At 40.1% G+C, this 17,544-nt stretch overlaps 1 protein-coding gene across 2 annotated transcripts in view; it reads left to right on the top strand.

Annotated features, from left to right (window-relative positions):
- The window catches only part of MYRFL (myelin regulatory factor like), a 115,668-nt gene that overhangs the window by 83,823 nt on the left and 14,301 nt on the right, over nt 1-17,544 (top strand). For both annotated transcript variants that reach the window (XM_082851014.1, XM_082851015.1), the window contains exons 14-16: nt 9,413-9,576; nt 10,202-10,265; nt 15,079-15,164. In XM_082851014.1, the coding sequence (XP_082707140.1) occupies nt 9,413-9,576; nt 10,202-10,265; nt 15,079-15,164 (314 nt within the window). The remainder of the gene's footprint in view (nt 1-9,412; nt 9,577-10,201; nt 10,266-15,078; nt 15,165-17,544) is intronic.

A 17,544-nucleotide genomic window follows, 5' to 3' on the forward strand; every position in this document is an offset into this window, starting at 1 on the left:
GGTGATGGCAATGCTTTGAACATCAGATAGCCCCGTTTATTCAGGCCTTCAATGATTGAGTACCTGGAATTTCACATTTTATTTACCAAAGTGGAATTTAGTTAAAATGGCTGAACTTATGCCAAAGTTTTCAAAGAGACTATTTTTTAGTAATTTCTTATAAAGTGTTTAAGGATACTTCAGTCCCTTTCTGATGATGCTGACTTTTCTTCATCTGTGAAATCTGGCCACTAGGTCAGAACTGCTTCCTCCCTGTAGGTATAGTTTAGTTCCCTTGGGCTTCATCCATGAAGTTCCCAGTCTACTGAGCTCGGTCTCAGATATTCAGAGTCTGTCACTGCCTTCAAGCTACTCAAACTGAGTAAGAGTACTGAGAGTAAGTAAATAAACTTTGGACTAGAGTGGTAGCTCTCAAGATGTGAAATCTCTTTCATTTTTTTTTTGTTTCTCCAGTAGATTTTCCTCTTTCCTCTTTATTATTGGAACTTTAGAGTGGAGGTACTACCCTCTTCTTTGTACTGCTCTTTTTCTTCATTACATTTTTTCTTCTCTGCATTCTCATTTCCTCTTCCATCCAACTCCCCACAACGATGGCAGCCACGCTAATGTGTTTCATATATATCCTTGGATAGTCAGGCTTTCTGGAACATTATTAGTGTTGTTTTTGAATCTGTTTTAAATTTCTTTGAATTATATACATCTGCTCAGAGTCTGATACGTGGAATTCCTTGGCATATGTCCTTACGTTCTCCTCCTCGAGTGATGGCCTCTTCCAACTCTGCTGACCACAACTGTGCAGTGATGAACGTTCTCACACAGGCCTCCTTGTGAACCTGTGGGAGGTTTTCTCTGGCACGCATACTGGAGGTGGGGTGTAGGATACACACAGCCTTAATTCTATGAAATGCTGTCAGATTGTTGGTCAGCTCCAGCTCATAACAGCAGCACATGAGGTTGACTGCTTCTCTGTATCCTCATCAACACCCGACATTATCAGACTTTCTAAATTTTTCAATTCTAATTGGGGTAAAGTGGTATCTTACTGTTTTAATTTGTCTTTCTCTGATGAGTAACAAAGTTGTGCATCTCTTTCTTATGTTAGCTATTTAGATTTCTCCTTCTATGAATTGTTTGCCCAGTTTTCCATTGGGTTACCTGTCTTTTTCAGGATGAGAATATACTTTTCCACTTGATGCTGTTATTTTATTTTTTCCCAGTGCTCTCAAAGATAAAATAGACCAAACTATAGCAATGGCTTAAGATAGTAACAATTATTTTCTCTTTCAATGGTTTCCTTCCTGGTGCTAATTACAACTTAAAACTATATCATATACTTCTGGTTTACTTGCTCTTGGCCAATCTCCCCACTAAGGAAACATGCTCTATGAGGGCAGAGATCCTGTCTACCTTATCTAATTGTTTTCTCCCTGTACTTAAGACAGTGGTTAGCACATCATAGGTGCTTGATAAAGAACTATTGATTCTGTTCATTAGCTGAATATTGAGCTACGTGTGCCAGGTACTGAGTTGGCCCTAAGACACTGCCCTCAAAAGGAGCTCATTGGTCACCCAGAAAGAGAAGAAATCAAAGAATTACAATAAACGGTGCCATGTGTTAGTTCAACTGGAAACTTGCCTCAGTCAGAGGACTCAAGCCCTTCCACAGAAAATTACAGTTAAACTGAGATAACAAAAATTAAGCAAGAGTTCTAAAGCAAACAAAGGGCAACAATTAAAACACATAATTTGAAACAGTTTTATGAACTTGTGCTCTCCCCATTTAAGGCAGAGGTCAAAATACAGCATCCAGGGAAATGAGCCCAGGAGTTGTCCTCTTTGCAAGAGAACTCTGCATGGGAGGGAAAGCTCACCTCCAGGGATCTGTGGGAAGTTCAGCTGAAGTCTGAGCTCCTGCACCATCTCAGCAGCCTGCTTTTCTGGTTTGAGGATTCTAGTTTTTTTTTTAAATCCATGTCAAGGCCTGGTGAGCTTTGTACACTCTTGGACAAAGATCTAAAGCTGAGTTTATCCAAAGCCTAAACAATTGCCAGGCACACCCATTGGCTAAAACACCGTTTTTCTCCCTTTGACAATCACTTTCATAATACTCAATTACAGGCTGTTTTAGTCCCATGATTTTATCATAAAAACATCAGTCCATGCAACATCAGATGCCACAAGGAGAGATTTTCAAGTCTGTGACTCTCACTGGAAAAGAAAGAAGAGCCTATTTCAACTTCTCAAAGCATTCTTTGCTCGCAGGCTTTGTTACCCTTACTCTGTTTTTGGACAGAGGACAAGCTGTAGTTCCCAAAGAGAGGAGAAATCAAGTCCACTGCCTGGCTGCTCCCCAGCATTGGGGCTCATTTATCGTCAGTCCTGCAAGGGACCCAGGAGCTTGCATACTGCCTTCTACAGAGTCTAAGTGTTTCCTAGGGGATGAAGGGGAACTGAAGGGACAGTCATCTGTTTCCATCAGTGGAGGCCACGTGGCTGGTTACAAGAGAGTCACTAGCCCATCGCACTGAGGATGTTGAACACTAGTGTTTCTTTCCTTAATTCACCTGCATTTCCTAACGTGGAAAGGGAATTTGGAATATAGACTTTGCTTTTCTGAGAAAAACCTCAGGTAAAAAAATAAACTGGACGTTTGGCCACTTTCTTCAGTTTCACCGGAGAGCAAGGTTATGAGTGCCTCAGGGCATGCATCACCACTGTAAGAATATTCACTCATTTAATCTTCAAGTCTGTCCTGTGTTACTGCCCTGTGCTGGAGAATCTGCTGTGGACAAGAGGCCGGCCCTGTCTCCAGGGGTTTGTAACACTGGTAAACATGACACCAAGTGAAAGGAAGGTGGGCGGAGAGGGAGGACAGCTGGTTTAGGCAGAGGGAGCAGGCAGAGACGAGGGGATACATGATCCATGTTCTGTGACCGGCACAAGGTTCAATATGATTAGAGCACAGCGTGTAAAGGGGGCTGTGTGAAAGGAGAGGCTTCAACAGAGACACACGTTAAGCTAAATAATGTCTCTGATTTCACAAACACCTCCCTGTTTTCCTGTGCACTTATACTTGCCAAACTGCCCTACGTGTCCTTTCAAAAAATATGCTCACGTTGTCCATAAGTCCCCTCACCCCAAAGCAAGTCTTTTAAACAGTGGGTGAAGATTCTCATGTGATTTGAAGCAGTTGCCACTGCCCCCAAACCCAATCTCATGAGCAATTTTTGGTGGCAAGCTGGTTTAATCATTTTTACATCACAATTATAAAGCTACATTTTAGTTGAGGTAGTGGATTCCATCTGAAATGGTTAATAATAACTGGACAGAGTTGATTAATTAAATTAGATTCAATTATAAAATAGTTCTTAACCAACAGTGGGTGTCAGATGGGGAAGCTTTTCAAAATGCCCCAGCCTTATGCCCTTCTCTGTCCTAACGAATACGAGCCTCTATCTGCGAGTTGGACACTTAGAAAAAGGTCCTGAGGCATCTAGGTGCACATTCGTGGTTAAAATGAACCCATGGAGACCTCACCACTTGCATTGAAAAGGTTATTTTCAGAAAACTCTAGATTATGTTTTTGAACATATTTGTACTGACTTTATTGTGATGATAGAGGACAAGAAATCAGAAGTCTTTTAATAAGAAGCAATCCCAATAACATGTCCTAGAAATTAATTTTTTTGGTAACCTCCGATTGGATCCATAAAGTCAGGGCCATCATTACTATCAGGAAGGTAGTAGTAAATTCCCTCTCCACCTCTATTTCCTCTTAGATAGGAAAACACATGAATTATCTTCATTCCCGTTGAATCTACTGGGAAGATGTATGGTGTTGTCATATTTGAGTTGCAGAAATCAGAGCTGGCTTATCATCATTAGTGACACATAACTGGACAATTGCAGCGATCACTTCTATGCCATTAGCAGCATTAAAAGTCCTGTGGGGAGACATGGCAGAAAGAACTGACTGTGGTTTAGAGGGGACATTAATATCATTCTCCACTGTCTGCTTTGGTTTGAGCTAAATCACAAATTACTGTATCGAGCAAACAGTTTTTTAAAAGAGGGAGGAAAAAAGGGAGCCAGTTGCCAAGAGAAATTAAAAATATTATTAGGTATGGTAGTGCCAGTGAGGATGGAGAGAAGTAGGTAGATTCAGGAGATTTAGGATGTTGAACTGACAGCACTGTGTGACGGATTTCCTGTGGGGGAAGGAGTCAGAGATGATGGCTGGGAACCTGTGCTGGACTGCTGGGTGGACATCGACTGACCATGTGACCGACTCTAAATATTACAGTTATAATTCTACTATAAGGCTTTCTACTAAACAGAGTAAATAGTCATATGACATTTACTATGATTTACAACCATAGAAAGTCATTCTTATCTTCATGATTTCTGCCTTATTTTTTTTGCGATACGCGGGCCTCCCGCTGCTGTGGCCTTTCCCGTTGCGGGGCACAGGCTCCGGACGCACAGGCTCAGCGACCATGGCTCACAGGCCCAGCCGCTCTGCGGCATGTGGGATCTTCCCGGACCGGGGCACGAACTCGTGTCCCCTGCATCGGCAGGTGGACTCTCAACCACTGCGCCACCAGGGAAGCCCTGCCTTATTTTTATAAAACAAATTTAGAAGTAAAATCTATACCAGAATTAGAAAATTTAGAACAGCTTGTGTCAAGAGATTTTTTTTTTGCTTTGTTTTTGTTTTGTGATTTATTTATTTTTTAACTTTTTTTTTTTTTTTTTTTTTTTTTTGCTGTACGTGGGCCTCTCACTGCTGTGGCCTCTCCCGTTGCGGAGCACAGGCTCCAGACGCGCAGGCTCAGTGGCCATGGCTCACAGGCCCAGCTGCTCCGCGGCATGTGGGATCTTCCCCGACCGGGGCACAAATCCACGTCCCCTGCATCGGCAGGTGGACTCTCAACCACTGCGCCACCAGGGAAGCCCTTATTTTTTAACATTTTTAATGAAAAATTTCAAACATATACAAAATAAGAGAGAATAGTAATGAAACACATTTATACATTTCACTCAGATTCCAGTTATTAATTCACGTCCAATCTTTTTTTATTTAAATAAACTCTCCTCCCATACAGCTACATTTTTTTAGCTTTGTTGAGATAAAATTGACATACAGCACAGGGTAAGTTTAAGGTGTACAACGTGATGATTTGATAAACTTATATATTGCAAAATGAGTACCACAATAAGGTTAGTTGACATACACATCACTTCATATAATTACATTTTGTGTGTGTGTGTGGTGAGAACATTTAAGATTTACTTTCTTACCAACTTTCAAGTATATAATATAGTATTGTTAATTATAGTCACAATGCTGCACATTAGATCCCCAGAATTTATTCATCCTAAACTGAGTTTGTACATTTTGACCAACATTTCCTCATTTCCCCCACTATCTCAACCTTTGGCAACCACCAATCTATTCTGTTTCCACATATAAGTGATATTATACAGTACTTATATTTCTGTGTCTCACTTATTTCACTTAGTATGACACTTTCGAGGTCCATCCATGTTGTCACAAATGGCAGAATGTCCTTCATTATCATAGCTGAATAATACATGTATATACACACACACACACACTTTCTTCATCCACTGATGGACACTTAGGTTGTTTCCATATCTTGGTTATTGTGAATAATGCTGTAACGAACATGGGGGTGCAGATATTTCTTTGAGATAGTGATATCATTTCCTTTGGACATATACCCAGATGTGGGATTGCTGGATCATATTCATATGGTAGTTCTATTTTTAACTTTTGTATAACTTCCAAGCTGTTTGCCATGGTGCCTATGCCAATTTACATTCCCACCAACAGAAGGATTCCCTTTTTTCCAGATCCTTGTTATCTCTTGTCTTTTTGATAATAGCTATCCTAACAGGTGTGAGGTGATATCTCATTGTGGTTTTTATTTGCATTTCCCTGATGATTAGTAATGTTGAGTGTCTTTTCTTGTACATGTTGCCCATTTGTATGTCTTCTTTGGAAAAATATTTATTCAGGTTTTCTGCCCATTTTTAAACTGGAATATTTGTTTATTGCTATTGAGTTGTATGCATTCCTTATATATTTTGAATATTAAACCCTTATCAGGTATATGGCTCGCAAGTATTTTCTCCCATTCAGTAGATTGCCTTTTAATTTTGTTGGTTATTTCGTTTGCTACACAGAAGTTTTGGTTTGATGTAGTCCCACTTTTGTTTGTTTTGTTTGTTTGTTTGCTTTTGTGGATTGTACTTTTGGTCTTGTCCAAAATATGGTTGCCAAGACAAGGAGATTTTTCCCTGTTTTCTTCTAGGAGTTTTACAATTTTACGTTTTACATTTAAGTCTTTAACACATTTTGAGTTAATTTTTGTAAGTGGTGTAAGATAGAGGTCCAATTTCTTTTGCATGTAAATATCAGATTTTCCCAACACCATTTATTGAGGAAAATATCTTTTCCCCATTGAGTATTCTTGACTTCCTTGTCAAATATTAATTGACCGTATGTGTATGTTTATTTCTGGGCTCTCAGTTTTGTTCCATTGGTCTATGTATCTATTTTTATGCCAGTACCATACTGTTTTGATTATGATAGCTGCTTTGTATTATAGTTTGAAATCAGGAAGTGTGATGCCTCCAGCCTTGTTATTTCTCAGAATTGCTTTGAATATTTGGGATCTTTTGTTGTTCTGTACCAATTTTATGATTAGTTTTTCTAGTTCTGTGAAAAATGCCATTGGAATTTTGACAGGGATTGCATTGGATCTATAGATGGCTTTGAGTACGATGGACGTGCTAACAATGTTAATTCTTCCAATCCAAGAGCACAGGATATTTTTCCATTTATTTGTGTCTTCTTCATTTCTTTCACCAATGTCTAATAATTTTCAGTGTACAGATATTTCACCTCATTGGTTAAATTTATCCCTAAGTATTTTTCATTGTTTTTAATGCTATTGTAAATGGGATTATTTCTTTTTCAAATTGTTCATTATTAGTGTATGGAAACTAGCTTATTTCTGTAAGTTGATTTTTCATCCTACAACTTTACTGAATTCACTTATTAGTTCTATTTTTTGATGGAGTCTTTAGGATTTTCTGTATCCAAGATATCATCTTCAACAGAAACAGTCTTACTTTTTCATTCCCAAATTGGATGCCTTTTATTTCTTTTTATTGTCTAGTTGCTCTGTCTAGGACTTCCAGTACTGTGCTGAATAGAAACAGGGAGAGTGGACATGTCTTGTCTTGTTCTTGACCTTAGAGGAAAAGCTTTCAGCTTTTCATCATTAAGTTTACATGTTAGCTGTGGTCTTGTCATATATGGCTTCTATTATGTTGAGGTATATTTTATCTAGACTTAATTTGTTGAGAGTTTTCATCATGAAAGGATGTTGAATTTTGTCAAAATCTTTTTCTCCATCTATTGAAATGACCATATAAGTTTTATCCTTCATTTTGTTAGTGGAGTGTATCACATTGATTGATTTGCATATATTGAACCATTCTTGTATCCCAGGAATAAATCCTTCTTGATCATGACATATGATTCTTTTAATGTATTGTTGAATTCAGTTTGCTAATATTTTGTTGAAGACTTTTGCATGTATGTTCATCAGGGATATTGACCTGTAATTGTCTCTTCTTGTAGTGTTCTTATCTTGCCTTGGTATCAGGGTAATGATGGCCTTTTAAAATGAGTTTGTAGTGGATGGAGTTTCCATTTTTTGGAGGAGTTTGAGAAAGATTTTTATTAATTCTTCTTTAAATGATCATCTTATTGTTTTCTAGCTGTTTTGTAGTTCATTTGTTCTTTTCTTCCTTTGCTGTCTTCGTTTGTGAATCAATGATTTTTGTAGTGTTATGCTTTGATTCTCTTCTCTTTACCTTTTGTGTATCTACTGTAGGTTTTGCTTTGTGATTACCATGAGGCTTACATAAAATATTTTATAGATTTAACAGTCTATTTTAGGCCAATAATAATTTAACTTTGATCACATACAAAACTCTTCCCTTTTACTCCCCCCCGACCCCATGTTTTATGCTTTTGGTGTCATAATTTACCTCTTTTTATGTGTGTACCATTAACAGATTATTGAAGCTATAGTTATTTTTAATACTTTTGTCCTTTAACCTTTATGCTAGAGTTAAGTGATTTATATACCATTATATAATGGTATTAGAGTGTTCTTAAACTGACTATATATACTTACCTTTACCAGTGTGTTTTATACCAGTGTGTATGCCTTTAAACTCTATGAACTAAGTCTTAAATCTATAACATTCAGCTTCTGAATCCTTTCCAAGTGGTTGCTTTACAGTGTTTGAAACCCAGAAAACTTCGGTTTGCATGATGAGAATCTCAAAGACACACAGCCCTGAGTTTGATCCCCAGCCACAAAACAGTCTTTCTATTTTGGCCTTGAGCTCATCACTTTACAACAGTGGACCAGCCTCTATGAGCCCCAAAGAGCGCCATGACATTCTAAACTTGTAAACACAGAGGGGTGGGGAAGAGGAGTGGTTATGGGATTGGGGTGTGAGTTGATGAGAGCTTTCCAGGATTTTTGTATGGCTAAGAAACAGACACACATGTTCCCAAAACAACTGACGTGTGTGGGTGGGGGAAGGGGTGTCTGGATCCCTGTGGTTTTGGTTGATCTCTCCTTTCTTGCTCTTTCTGACATGTCAGTAACTTTCTTTGAATAGAAAGAATTAAGTGCTGTTGTTTTAAATTTTGTTTAAGCTAAAATGTAAATTGCATGTAATAGCTTATGGGATATTAAGACAGAAATCAACATCTCAAGAATCATCCTCTCATTTATAAATGAAGAAACTGAAGCTCAGAGAAGTTGTTACATTTTACCCAGGATCTCACATCTAGCAGGTGGCAGAACTCAGAGAAAAGCCCAGGTCTTCTTTCCTCCCTCCTTCACCTGAGCAATTTGATGCACATTTTACCAGGGAGAACTGAAGTCATTCCTTCTGATTTAGTGATGCAAACACAAATCAACATTCAGAAGCCTGTTCTGACTTTCTTTACATGAGTTTTAAATAGAGCATAATGGCCACTGAAAATAAATCTTTGGATTGGAAACTTGACAGTGTCCTTCAGCTCTGTTCTCTCTCTTGGAATACAAGGACATATTTCCATTTTATTGCAAATTGAACATAAGCAGTTTTACTACATAGCCAGAAGTTTGGCAAGACCACTTTAAATTTCAAGCCTCCAGATTTATCTTGAATGAACTTGAGGCTGGGTGTGTGTGTGTGTGTGTGTGTGTGTATGTAGCCGTTTTCAATGGAGTTTTCCAGCTGTCTTTGGATGGGCCATGGACAGTTGTCTAGTGGTCTCAAACTGTATGTGCTCTGAATTTTTCATTTTTAGGACCAGATCTTTATGGAAAATGTGGGTGCAGTGAAGCAGCTTTGCAAACTAACCAACAACCTTGAAGAAAGAATAGAAGAGTTAGAAATATGGAACAGAAGGCTGGCCAGGCTGAAGCGGCTCAGTAGTTGGAAGTCCTCTGCCAGTGAAGTGAGCTCAATCAGGTACTTCCAGGATTGCCATAGAAATCTGGAGAAAGGAGAGAATGGGGTCTTTCCATAACTAGATCACTCTGAATGGTCTGTTCTACCAAGCAGCAACCATTACTTTCTTTTAATTAAGTCCCTATTCTTCTTTCAGAATGTTTTGGAACACAGTTGTTTTATGTGATAATTTTCTTACTTTTTCTGTTGCTGCTTTTAAAATAAAACAAAATATAATGCATCTGTTTAAGAGTAGTGATTATAGGAAGTGCTACATTTTAACAAAAGGGTGGCCTTTCCTTTAAGGAGGAAAGGTGGCCATTTCTAAATTTAGAGAACCATGTTTTGTCCTCAGGGAAAAAACTTTTATTCTATTTTTTTTATTAAGGAGGCACGTGCACATTTTCTGGGATATATTTTGAGAAAAAGGGAAATGTAACTTTTAATGCATTTATTTATACTTACTAAGTTTCTTGTACACAAAAAGAACTCTCAATTGCCTCGACTCTTCCTTTTTTAAATTACCACTGAATAATAATAATAAAAAAAAAGCATACTGCTGTGTTAGTGACAGTCTGGGCCTTTGTCATATAACTCTTGGAGAGGCAGCTGAATCAAAACTAATTTTCTCTTTCTCTTTTTAAAGCAAATGTAGCAGAGCTCTTAGTGCATCTTCTCCAAAAAGGACCATTCCCAAAAAAACCAGCAAGGTAAATAGACTTAAATTTATAATGAACAGAGGTGATATTTTCTATTCAAATAGAGTTTAGAAAAATTGATCAGGAATTTTTTTCTTCATTTATTTGTTGATGGGTTCCCTAGGCATCCTTATGCACTTAAGGCATTTAAATATTATCCTTTTAATAGATATTAACTGGTTTTTCAAAGAGGAGTTTAGAGATATGAGTATAGAACCTGTTCATTTCAGAAATATTGTTCTGCCGCTTTTTGTGTGTATAGTCCCCATCAGGTGAAATTCATCAGCAGATGACTCTGGGCTGCAAGATCTGTGTGGATGCCTTGACTCAACTCAGGCCCTTATCTTTGTCTCCAGAAGATCTCAAAGGGATGTCAGTTAATCCACAAATCCCTCTTTTCCCTTTGATATTTAGTACTATATATGCAAATGGAGACTAGGTATTCACTTGCTTGCAAAGGATAAAATGTGAAAGCTATATTAATGAATAGAGCATTTCATCAAACAGGATAACATTTACATTAAAGGTGAAGGTTAATCATTTATTAACTTAAAGGACACCCTCTCCATTGCAGAGAAGCGTCAGTGAGGGAGAAGCTGCAATACTCTCTTCCTAGCTGCCATTCATAGATAGCTATGAACCTCAGCTCGCTCCCTCAGATCCACTAGTTTTCCAAAGGTGGCCTTTCCCAGAGGAAGGTATTTATGACCTTAACCTATATCCTGTTACGGGCTGACCTGATGTTTGGGCTGTTGTCCCAATTTACTCTCTACTCCTCATGTTGTACGTCACTGAACTATTCTAAGAGGGTTTAGAAAGTTGAATATTCTACTAAAAACTACTAAAATATGATGCTGTGGACAAGCTTCTTGCTATACCAATAGGCATAAATACATGGATAAATGTATATGTAGAAGTGTTTTGGGGCAAGTTTACTTAATTGCATTGGGAAACAGATAATAATAATGTCTACCTTACAGAGAGTATTGATAGGATTAAATGAGCGAAAGCCCTTAGCACAATGCCCAGCACATAGCAGGTTGCTCAATAAACACAAAATACTAAAAATATTGTGTAGGGAAGGTGCTCTTTGTACTAAGGGGATAGAGGGAATTGTATCTACATCCATGGAGGCCCTGATTGGTACAATTCAGTTCCTGTGCAACCTCTGTAGTGCCCATCTTGCACACAAAGAATCTTTATTTTGCAGTTTTCTCAGAATATTAACTAGAACATACGGTCCATGAGAACAGGCTCTGTGTCAGCCTTCCTCATTCTGTGTCCCCAGGGACAGACACAGAGCAGGTACTCAAGAAATATTTGTCAAATGAATGAATGAATGGAGAGCCCAGTCTGAAAATATTCCCTGAAGGCTCACAATCTAAATTTAAAGCATTAAGAGATTCAGTGTCTTGGGTGTATGGGTGGTGGGGGAGTTGGGGTGTGGACACAGGCTCAGGGACTTATATGGACATCCAGACATTAAAGAGCACCCATTCAATTCAGAGACTTCATGCAGTCACTGTCCTACGCCCCTGTGCATGCAAAAGTTGGTAAGATGTGGCCCCTTCTAAAGAATTTTAAGGTAGCCAGGGAAGATCAGAAGAGAAAACAAAGAACAGTTGTACCCGGATGTGACAAATATTGCAGAGGCTCAGAGCACCGTGGGAGTATCATGGGACCCGGGCCTTCAAGGGGGCGTAAGCTTTGGCTAGAAAGTAGCAGGTGCTGCTGGAGAGGTTTCAGATGGAATGGCGCAAGCCAAGGTCTGGGAGCTGGCACCAGCTTCCTTGAAGGACTAGGTGGGAGAGTCGAAGTTAAGGCTGAAAATATGTTAGGCTGTTTCTGGATCACCGGTTAAGGAGTTCATTTGGCAGCCATGAAGACTTTTTGAATAATAACAATAATATCTAAGTTGTATAGTGCATCCTTTCTTTACAGACAGAAAACGGAGGCAGCATGGCATTGGGGTTAAGAGCACAGATTCCGGAACCAAGTGTTTTTTGGTTCAAATCCTGGCTCTGTGACTTACTAGCAGTGTGATCTTGAGTAAGGAACTTAGCCTTCCTGGGACTCATGTTTCCACATCTCTAAAATAGGGATGATAACAGTACTTGCCTTATAGAGTAGTTGAGGATTACTGTGAGGTTAAATAAATTAGCATACATAAAGCACTCAAGAGTGTGTGGCACATAAGTGCTATGTAAGTGTCCACCGCTATTTAGTATTTGCAAACCCACTATTTCAGTGGTTCTCATACTTTGGCATGTATCAGAGTCTTCCAGGGAGCTTGATAAAATACAGGAATGGTGGTGTTTTGCTCTCCCTGTACTGTCTTTCTAGGAGGTTTTGGCTATTTCTCCGAGGTTAACTTGCCCTTCCATACACCAACCCCCTAGGTAACCTTTATTCCTCAAAGCCTCCAAGATCCTTGGAGCATTGAAACACAAGTGTATGGGTGGAGAGTGGTCCTCCTGGGTTGAGTGGGGGCATTAGTGAGCAAAGTGCTGGCTATGAGCAGTTGGTGGGCTCTACCTGATGGTGAGAAGCCTGGCTGGGCCAGTGCTGGCCAAGATGATGCTCATTCTGGAGGAAGATTAAGGTCTCATCCAGTCCAAACGGTTCCTCTCCTTTCCTTCTCTTTCTTTACTTCCAAGAGGTAGGTGGGTGATTCCTGCTGTGTGTTGATGATTGGGGCGAGGTGAGAAAGACCTCAGGGTTCGAGTAAAAATTCAGAGTATGTGGAGAAGGGAGAGAGGGAAGGAACAAACACATCCTTCTTCTGAGAGCCCGCCTCCCCCCACAATTCAGGGTATTATGAAAATTAGTAACATAGAGGTCAAATGGATCATACTGAATAAATGATGTATCATCTCAATGAGTACGTTTATTTTTAAATTAATTTATTTATTTATTGTTTTAATCAGGGTATAGTTGTCTTACAATGTTGTGTTAGTTTCTACTGTACAGTGAAGTGCAGTTTCCTGTGCTATACAGCAGGTTCTTATTAGTTATCTATTCTAAACATATTAGCAAACACAGATACTTTTCATTATCTCATTTCTTACAGATTCACAGCCCCCCAACTCACGCTACATGGAAACCTATTGAATCAGAATTTTTCAGGGCATTTAGATTTTTTAACGAACTCCATAGTAATTCTCATGCAGACTTGAACTTGAGAAACATTTCTCTGTTAATCAGGTCCACCCAATAACTCTGAAAGGTAGGCAGGTATGATTTTATCTTTCCTATTTTATTGATGAGGAAAATGAGGATCAATGACACTTAGATGACTTGTTCAGGGCTTGACTCCAGGTCTGACCCCAGGTCTTAGGCCATTTTCCTATACAAGGTCAAAGGCTTTTGAGCAAAAGCATGGAGACTTAAAATAATCTGGCAGCTTTGGGGAGTAGGTTGGAAGGGGAAGCTCTTATTCTGAGATTAATACTATTTAATTCTAATCAATTCAGCAAATTTCATTGCATTGAGTTCTTTCTTTGCACAGCACACTATTAGGATGTCCTCAAAACCGTTCCAGTGGGATGTAAGAATGGTATAAACCATCCACTTCTTGGTATTCAAAGTGGCTTCCTACTGCACTTATGGATGACTCAGTTATGATAACCCTAAAGTTTGGGTACTTGTTAAAAAGCGTGTGGTTAATTCCGCCCCCCCGACCCCCGATATTACATTGAAGAACATTTTCTTTATGCAGATAACCTGCCCAAGAAATTCAAAGACCAATTTTAAACTGTTTCTTAACTACCACCATCCTCCAATTCCCTTCCAATCCTGTACCCGCAGAAGGAAGCAAACATAATATTCTGTATTGCATTAGTAGGAAACTCATATTTAAGGAGCACCATATTTAACTGGGCAGAAAGCCTCTCGTATCTCCAGTGAGATTCCTCACCAGTTGCACAGCTGTCTCTCCTATGGTTCTTGGCTCATTCCTTATGTGCAAGTTTTTAATGCCAGTACCAGTCCTAAAGGTTTGTCTCACTCACTTCCTAGAGAGTGTAATTTACTTATTTTCATATCCCCCTATAACGTTGCTCATAGTAGTGCTTAATGAATATTTGTTGAATGGATATAAGAATAAATAAGACATAGGCCCAGAACAGTCCTCAAAAATAGGTGGCAGCATTGGAAAAAATTGTATATGATTTAAGGAGTAATTAATAGTATTTCATGCCACAAAAATCTTTTCTACAATTTGTCATGCTGCCTGAAGTTCTTCCCTTGGGATTTATTCTATTATGTCTTGAAGACTTTTTTTTTTTTTTTTTTGTGGTATGCAGGCCTCTCACTGTTGTGGCCTCTCCCGTTGCGGAGCACAGGCTCCGGACGCACAGGCCCAGCGGCCATGGCTCACGGGCCCAGCCGCTCCGCGGCATGTGGGATCTTCCCGGACCGGGGCACGAACCCGTGTCCCCTGCATCGGCAGGCGGACTCCCAACCACTGCGCCACCAGGGAAGCCCGTTGAAGACTTTTTGATTTTCAAAAGTATCCTATTAAAAGAAATGGACCTCTGGGTTCTGACAGTATATTGTCTGGTAGGTCTTCTCTCATAAAACTTCAAGAAAAAGCACTAATGAATGGCACAGACAGTTGTCCTGCAGGGAAGAGAGAGTGTAGCCTGGAGTGCCAAGAAAAGGGAAGAACTTGGCTTTGAAAGGACTTTGTTTTCAGAGGCAGAGAGGAGGAGGGAGATGTAGGCTGAAGGGAGCAGCGAAGATCCCCTGGGGAGTGAGTCTTCAGGCATCCTTCTCAAAGTTGGCATCACTGATTTTTCATTTCTCATTGCTGAATTTTTTATAGGTTTCTTTTTCAGGAAAAAAACAGTCGTGTCCCAATTGGGTTTTCCAGACCTTGGTTATAACTCTCATTGCTGTGATGGCATTTTGGTAAGAAAAACATCAGTGTTGTGCTATGTCAAGCTTTTTTTCTCTTCCCATCTCCCTTTTCTCACACATGAACTGGGGACTGACTTTCTATTTACTTTGAAGACAAGGAGCCCTTTAAACCAGACATTGGCCTTTGATTTAGCTTAGAGATACAGGAGCCCTTTATAAACTCATACTTTGAAGAAAAGAAGCACAGGCTTTCTGCTCTTAAATATGAGATAAAGGATGATCTTTTTTTTAATCAACTGATATTTCTTACCAGCTCCCAGTGCCTTTCGTGTGTGTGTGTGTGCGTGTGCGTGTGTATCTTTTTTAGCCTTGCAAATAACTTTCTCAAAATCTTTGCTCTCCTTCCTATCTACTTAGGCGAAAAGAGTGAGTAGGTAATCAGGTACAATCCACTCTCCCATGGATATTCATATTATTAGAATTCTTCTGGATTTTATACCAAAAGAGACTGAGATTACCCCAAGATATGCAATATGATGAAATTGTAGCCAAATGTACTAAGCAGTTAAAGCAAATACATTTGCTATGCAAGCATCACGTGCCTTTTGACTGCCATCCCTCCTTCGCAGGGAGGAGGGGTCATCCTTTACTGGGATGAGGGGTCTTTATCAGGTCTCTGGTCTTCAGGCTCGTGCTGCTGCTATGATGGCTCCTCAGCCTTTGAGCCCTGGTCATCTTTCCTGTGTCCTCCTCGCCTTCTTGTTTTCGGTCTCTTTACATGGTGGAAGGGGTATTTATCTGTCCCTCCAAAAATGCTTTGTTAGTGTGGAAAAGGACTAGCTTCTGGGCCTTGTCTCAGAGGAGACAATTATCCTCAGAGGCTAAGTAAGGGATGGTCCCAAGGATGCTTCCAGTTTCTTGATCCAAAGCAGCTTCTCAGTTACAGGAGACATTGTGGGTCTCTCTGTACCCTTCTCTCCCCTCAGCATTTTAACTTTTCACTTGCTACTGCCCACTGCAGGAAGCATCCCCAAGTATTTGACACCACTACATAGAATTCCCAGTAGAAGCTGGTGTACTTTTCTCACTCTCCTAAGTGAACTTGTCTTCTTCTGGGATTCCCAACTCAGGAGAGTGTGAGCATCTACTTTTCACAGACATGCTTAACATTCTCTAGAGACACAGATTCCCATGAAAATCCAATGCAAAGCTTATAGGAAGTCTAATTTTGATATGAAGAGACTGCTTTTTAAATGTGCTTATCAGATCGTACAAATTCCAATGTTGTTGACCTCTAAGACCAGAAATGGGAGGTATTGGGCTTATTGTCTTGTTTCCAGCCTGTGGTGTACCTGAGAAGGGTCAAAACCCTAAAGAAAGAAGCAGATGTCTGTTTCATTCTATGATCCTAGAAGTTGCCCAGGCCATGCAATGATGCAGATGGTAAACAAATCAGAAAGAGTATTTAAGGATTAGTAATAGGGAGATAGAAAATGGGGAATGTGGGAGAACAAAGTCAGGGAGACTGGACCACAGCAAGTAGTTGCCAGGGCGACGCCACAAATTCTGTCTAATGGCATCTTTGGAGCTCAGCACCACTTTTCCCAGGCAGGGCTGTACCCACTGGGCAGTAACCAGCTGCTGCTGAGAACACTCTGGGGATCCTTTCTTCATGAGCAGAATTCAAATGTGTGGCACATTTCTTTGTGTATATTTAATGATGGTAAATCCACGACCTTTGGTGGGGAAAGATATCAATACTAATGAGGAGTTGAGTCTAGAGAACCAGATGTGACATCAAGCCGGCAAGAGGTCACGTAAGGTCCCCTGTGTCAGGCCCAGCACACGGCGGGATTGCAGAGAGAGTTCTAGAGACACCCTCGAAAGAGGAGAATGCTGAGTGTTTGGATGTGTGAGCAATATTGGGAAGAGCTTCCCAAAGCTCAGGACCTTTAAGGTAAGCTTCCTTTTGGCTATATAAGTGCTGATAATTGGGGGGAAAGATACACTCATTATTTTGAAGTCATGTAGTGTGGAAATAGATGCTTTATTGTACTTTTTTCCTTCCTTTGTCCAATTTGGTGTATTGTGCTCTGAAAAGACAGGCAGCAGGAAGATGTCAGAAGCGGCCAAAGGGTTTGGCACCTACTGCTGACTAAACCTGTGTGGCCTTTCATTTCCCAACACCACAGTGTGGATGCCCTCCACCAGGGGGATATGAACTTTGCTCTGAGTTTTTCCTGCAAGGAGCAGAGGGCTGCCTCCAGTGATTTACATGCTTCCTCTTGTAATCTTCCACTAGCGACAGACGTTTCTGAGACAGCTTGCCAGGGCCAGGGGGCTGCTTTGTGGAAAAATCCGTCAGGCCGGAGTAGCCAGGGAGCCTCTGAGCTCCGGAAGATTGGGGGCTTTTTCTCACCAGGGCTGAGAG

Source organism: Leucopleurus acutus, assembly GCF_964270905.1.
Source record: "Leucopleurus acutus genome assembly, chromosome: 11".
Classification (NCBI taxonomy): domain Eukaryota; kingdom Metazoa; phylum Chordata; class Mammalia; order Artiodactyla; family Delphinidae; genus Leucopleurus; species Leucopleurus acutus.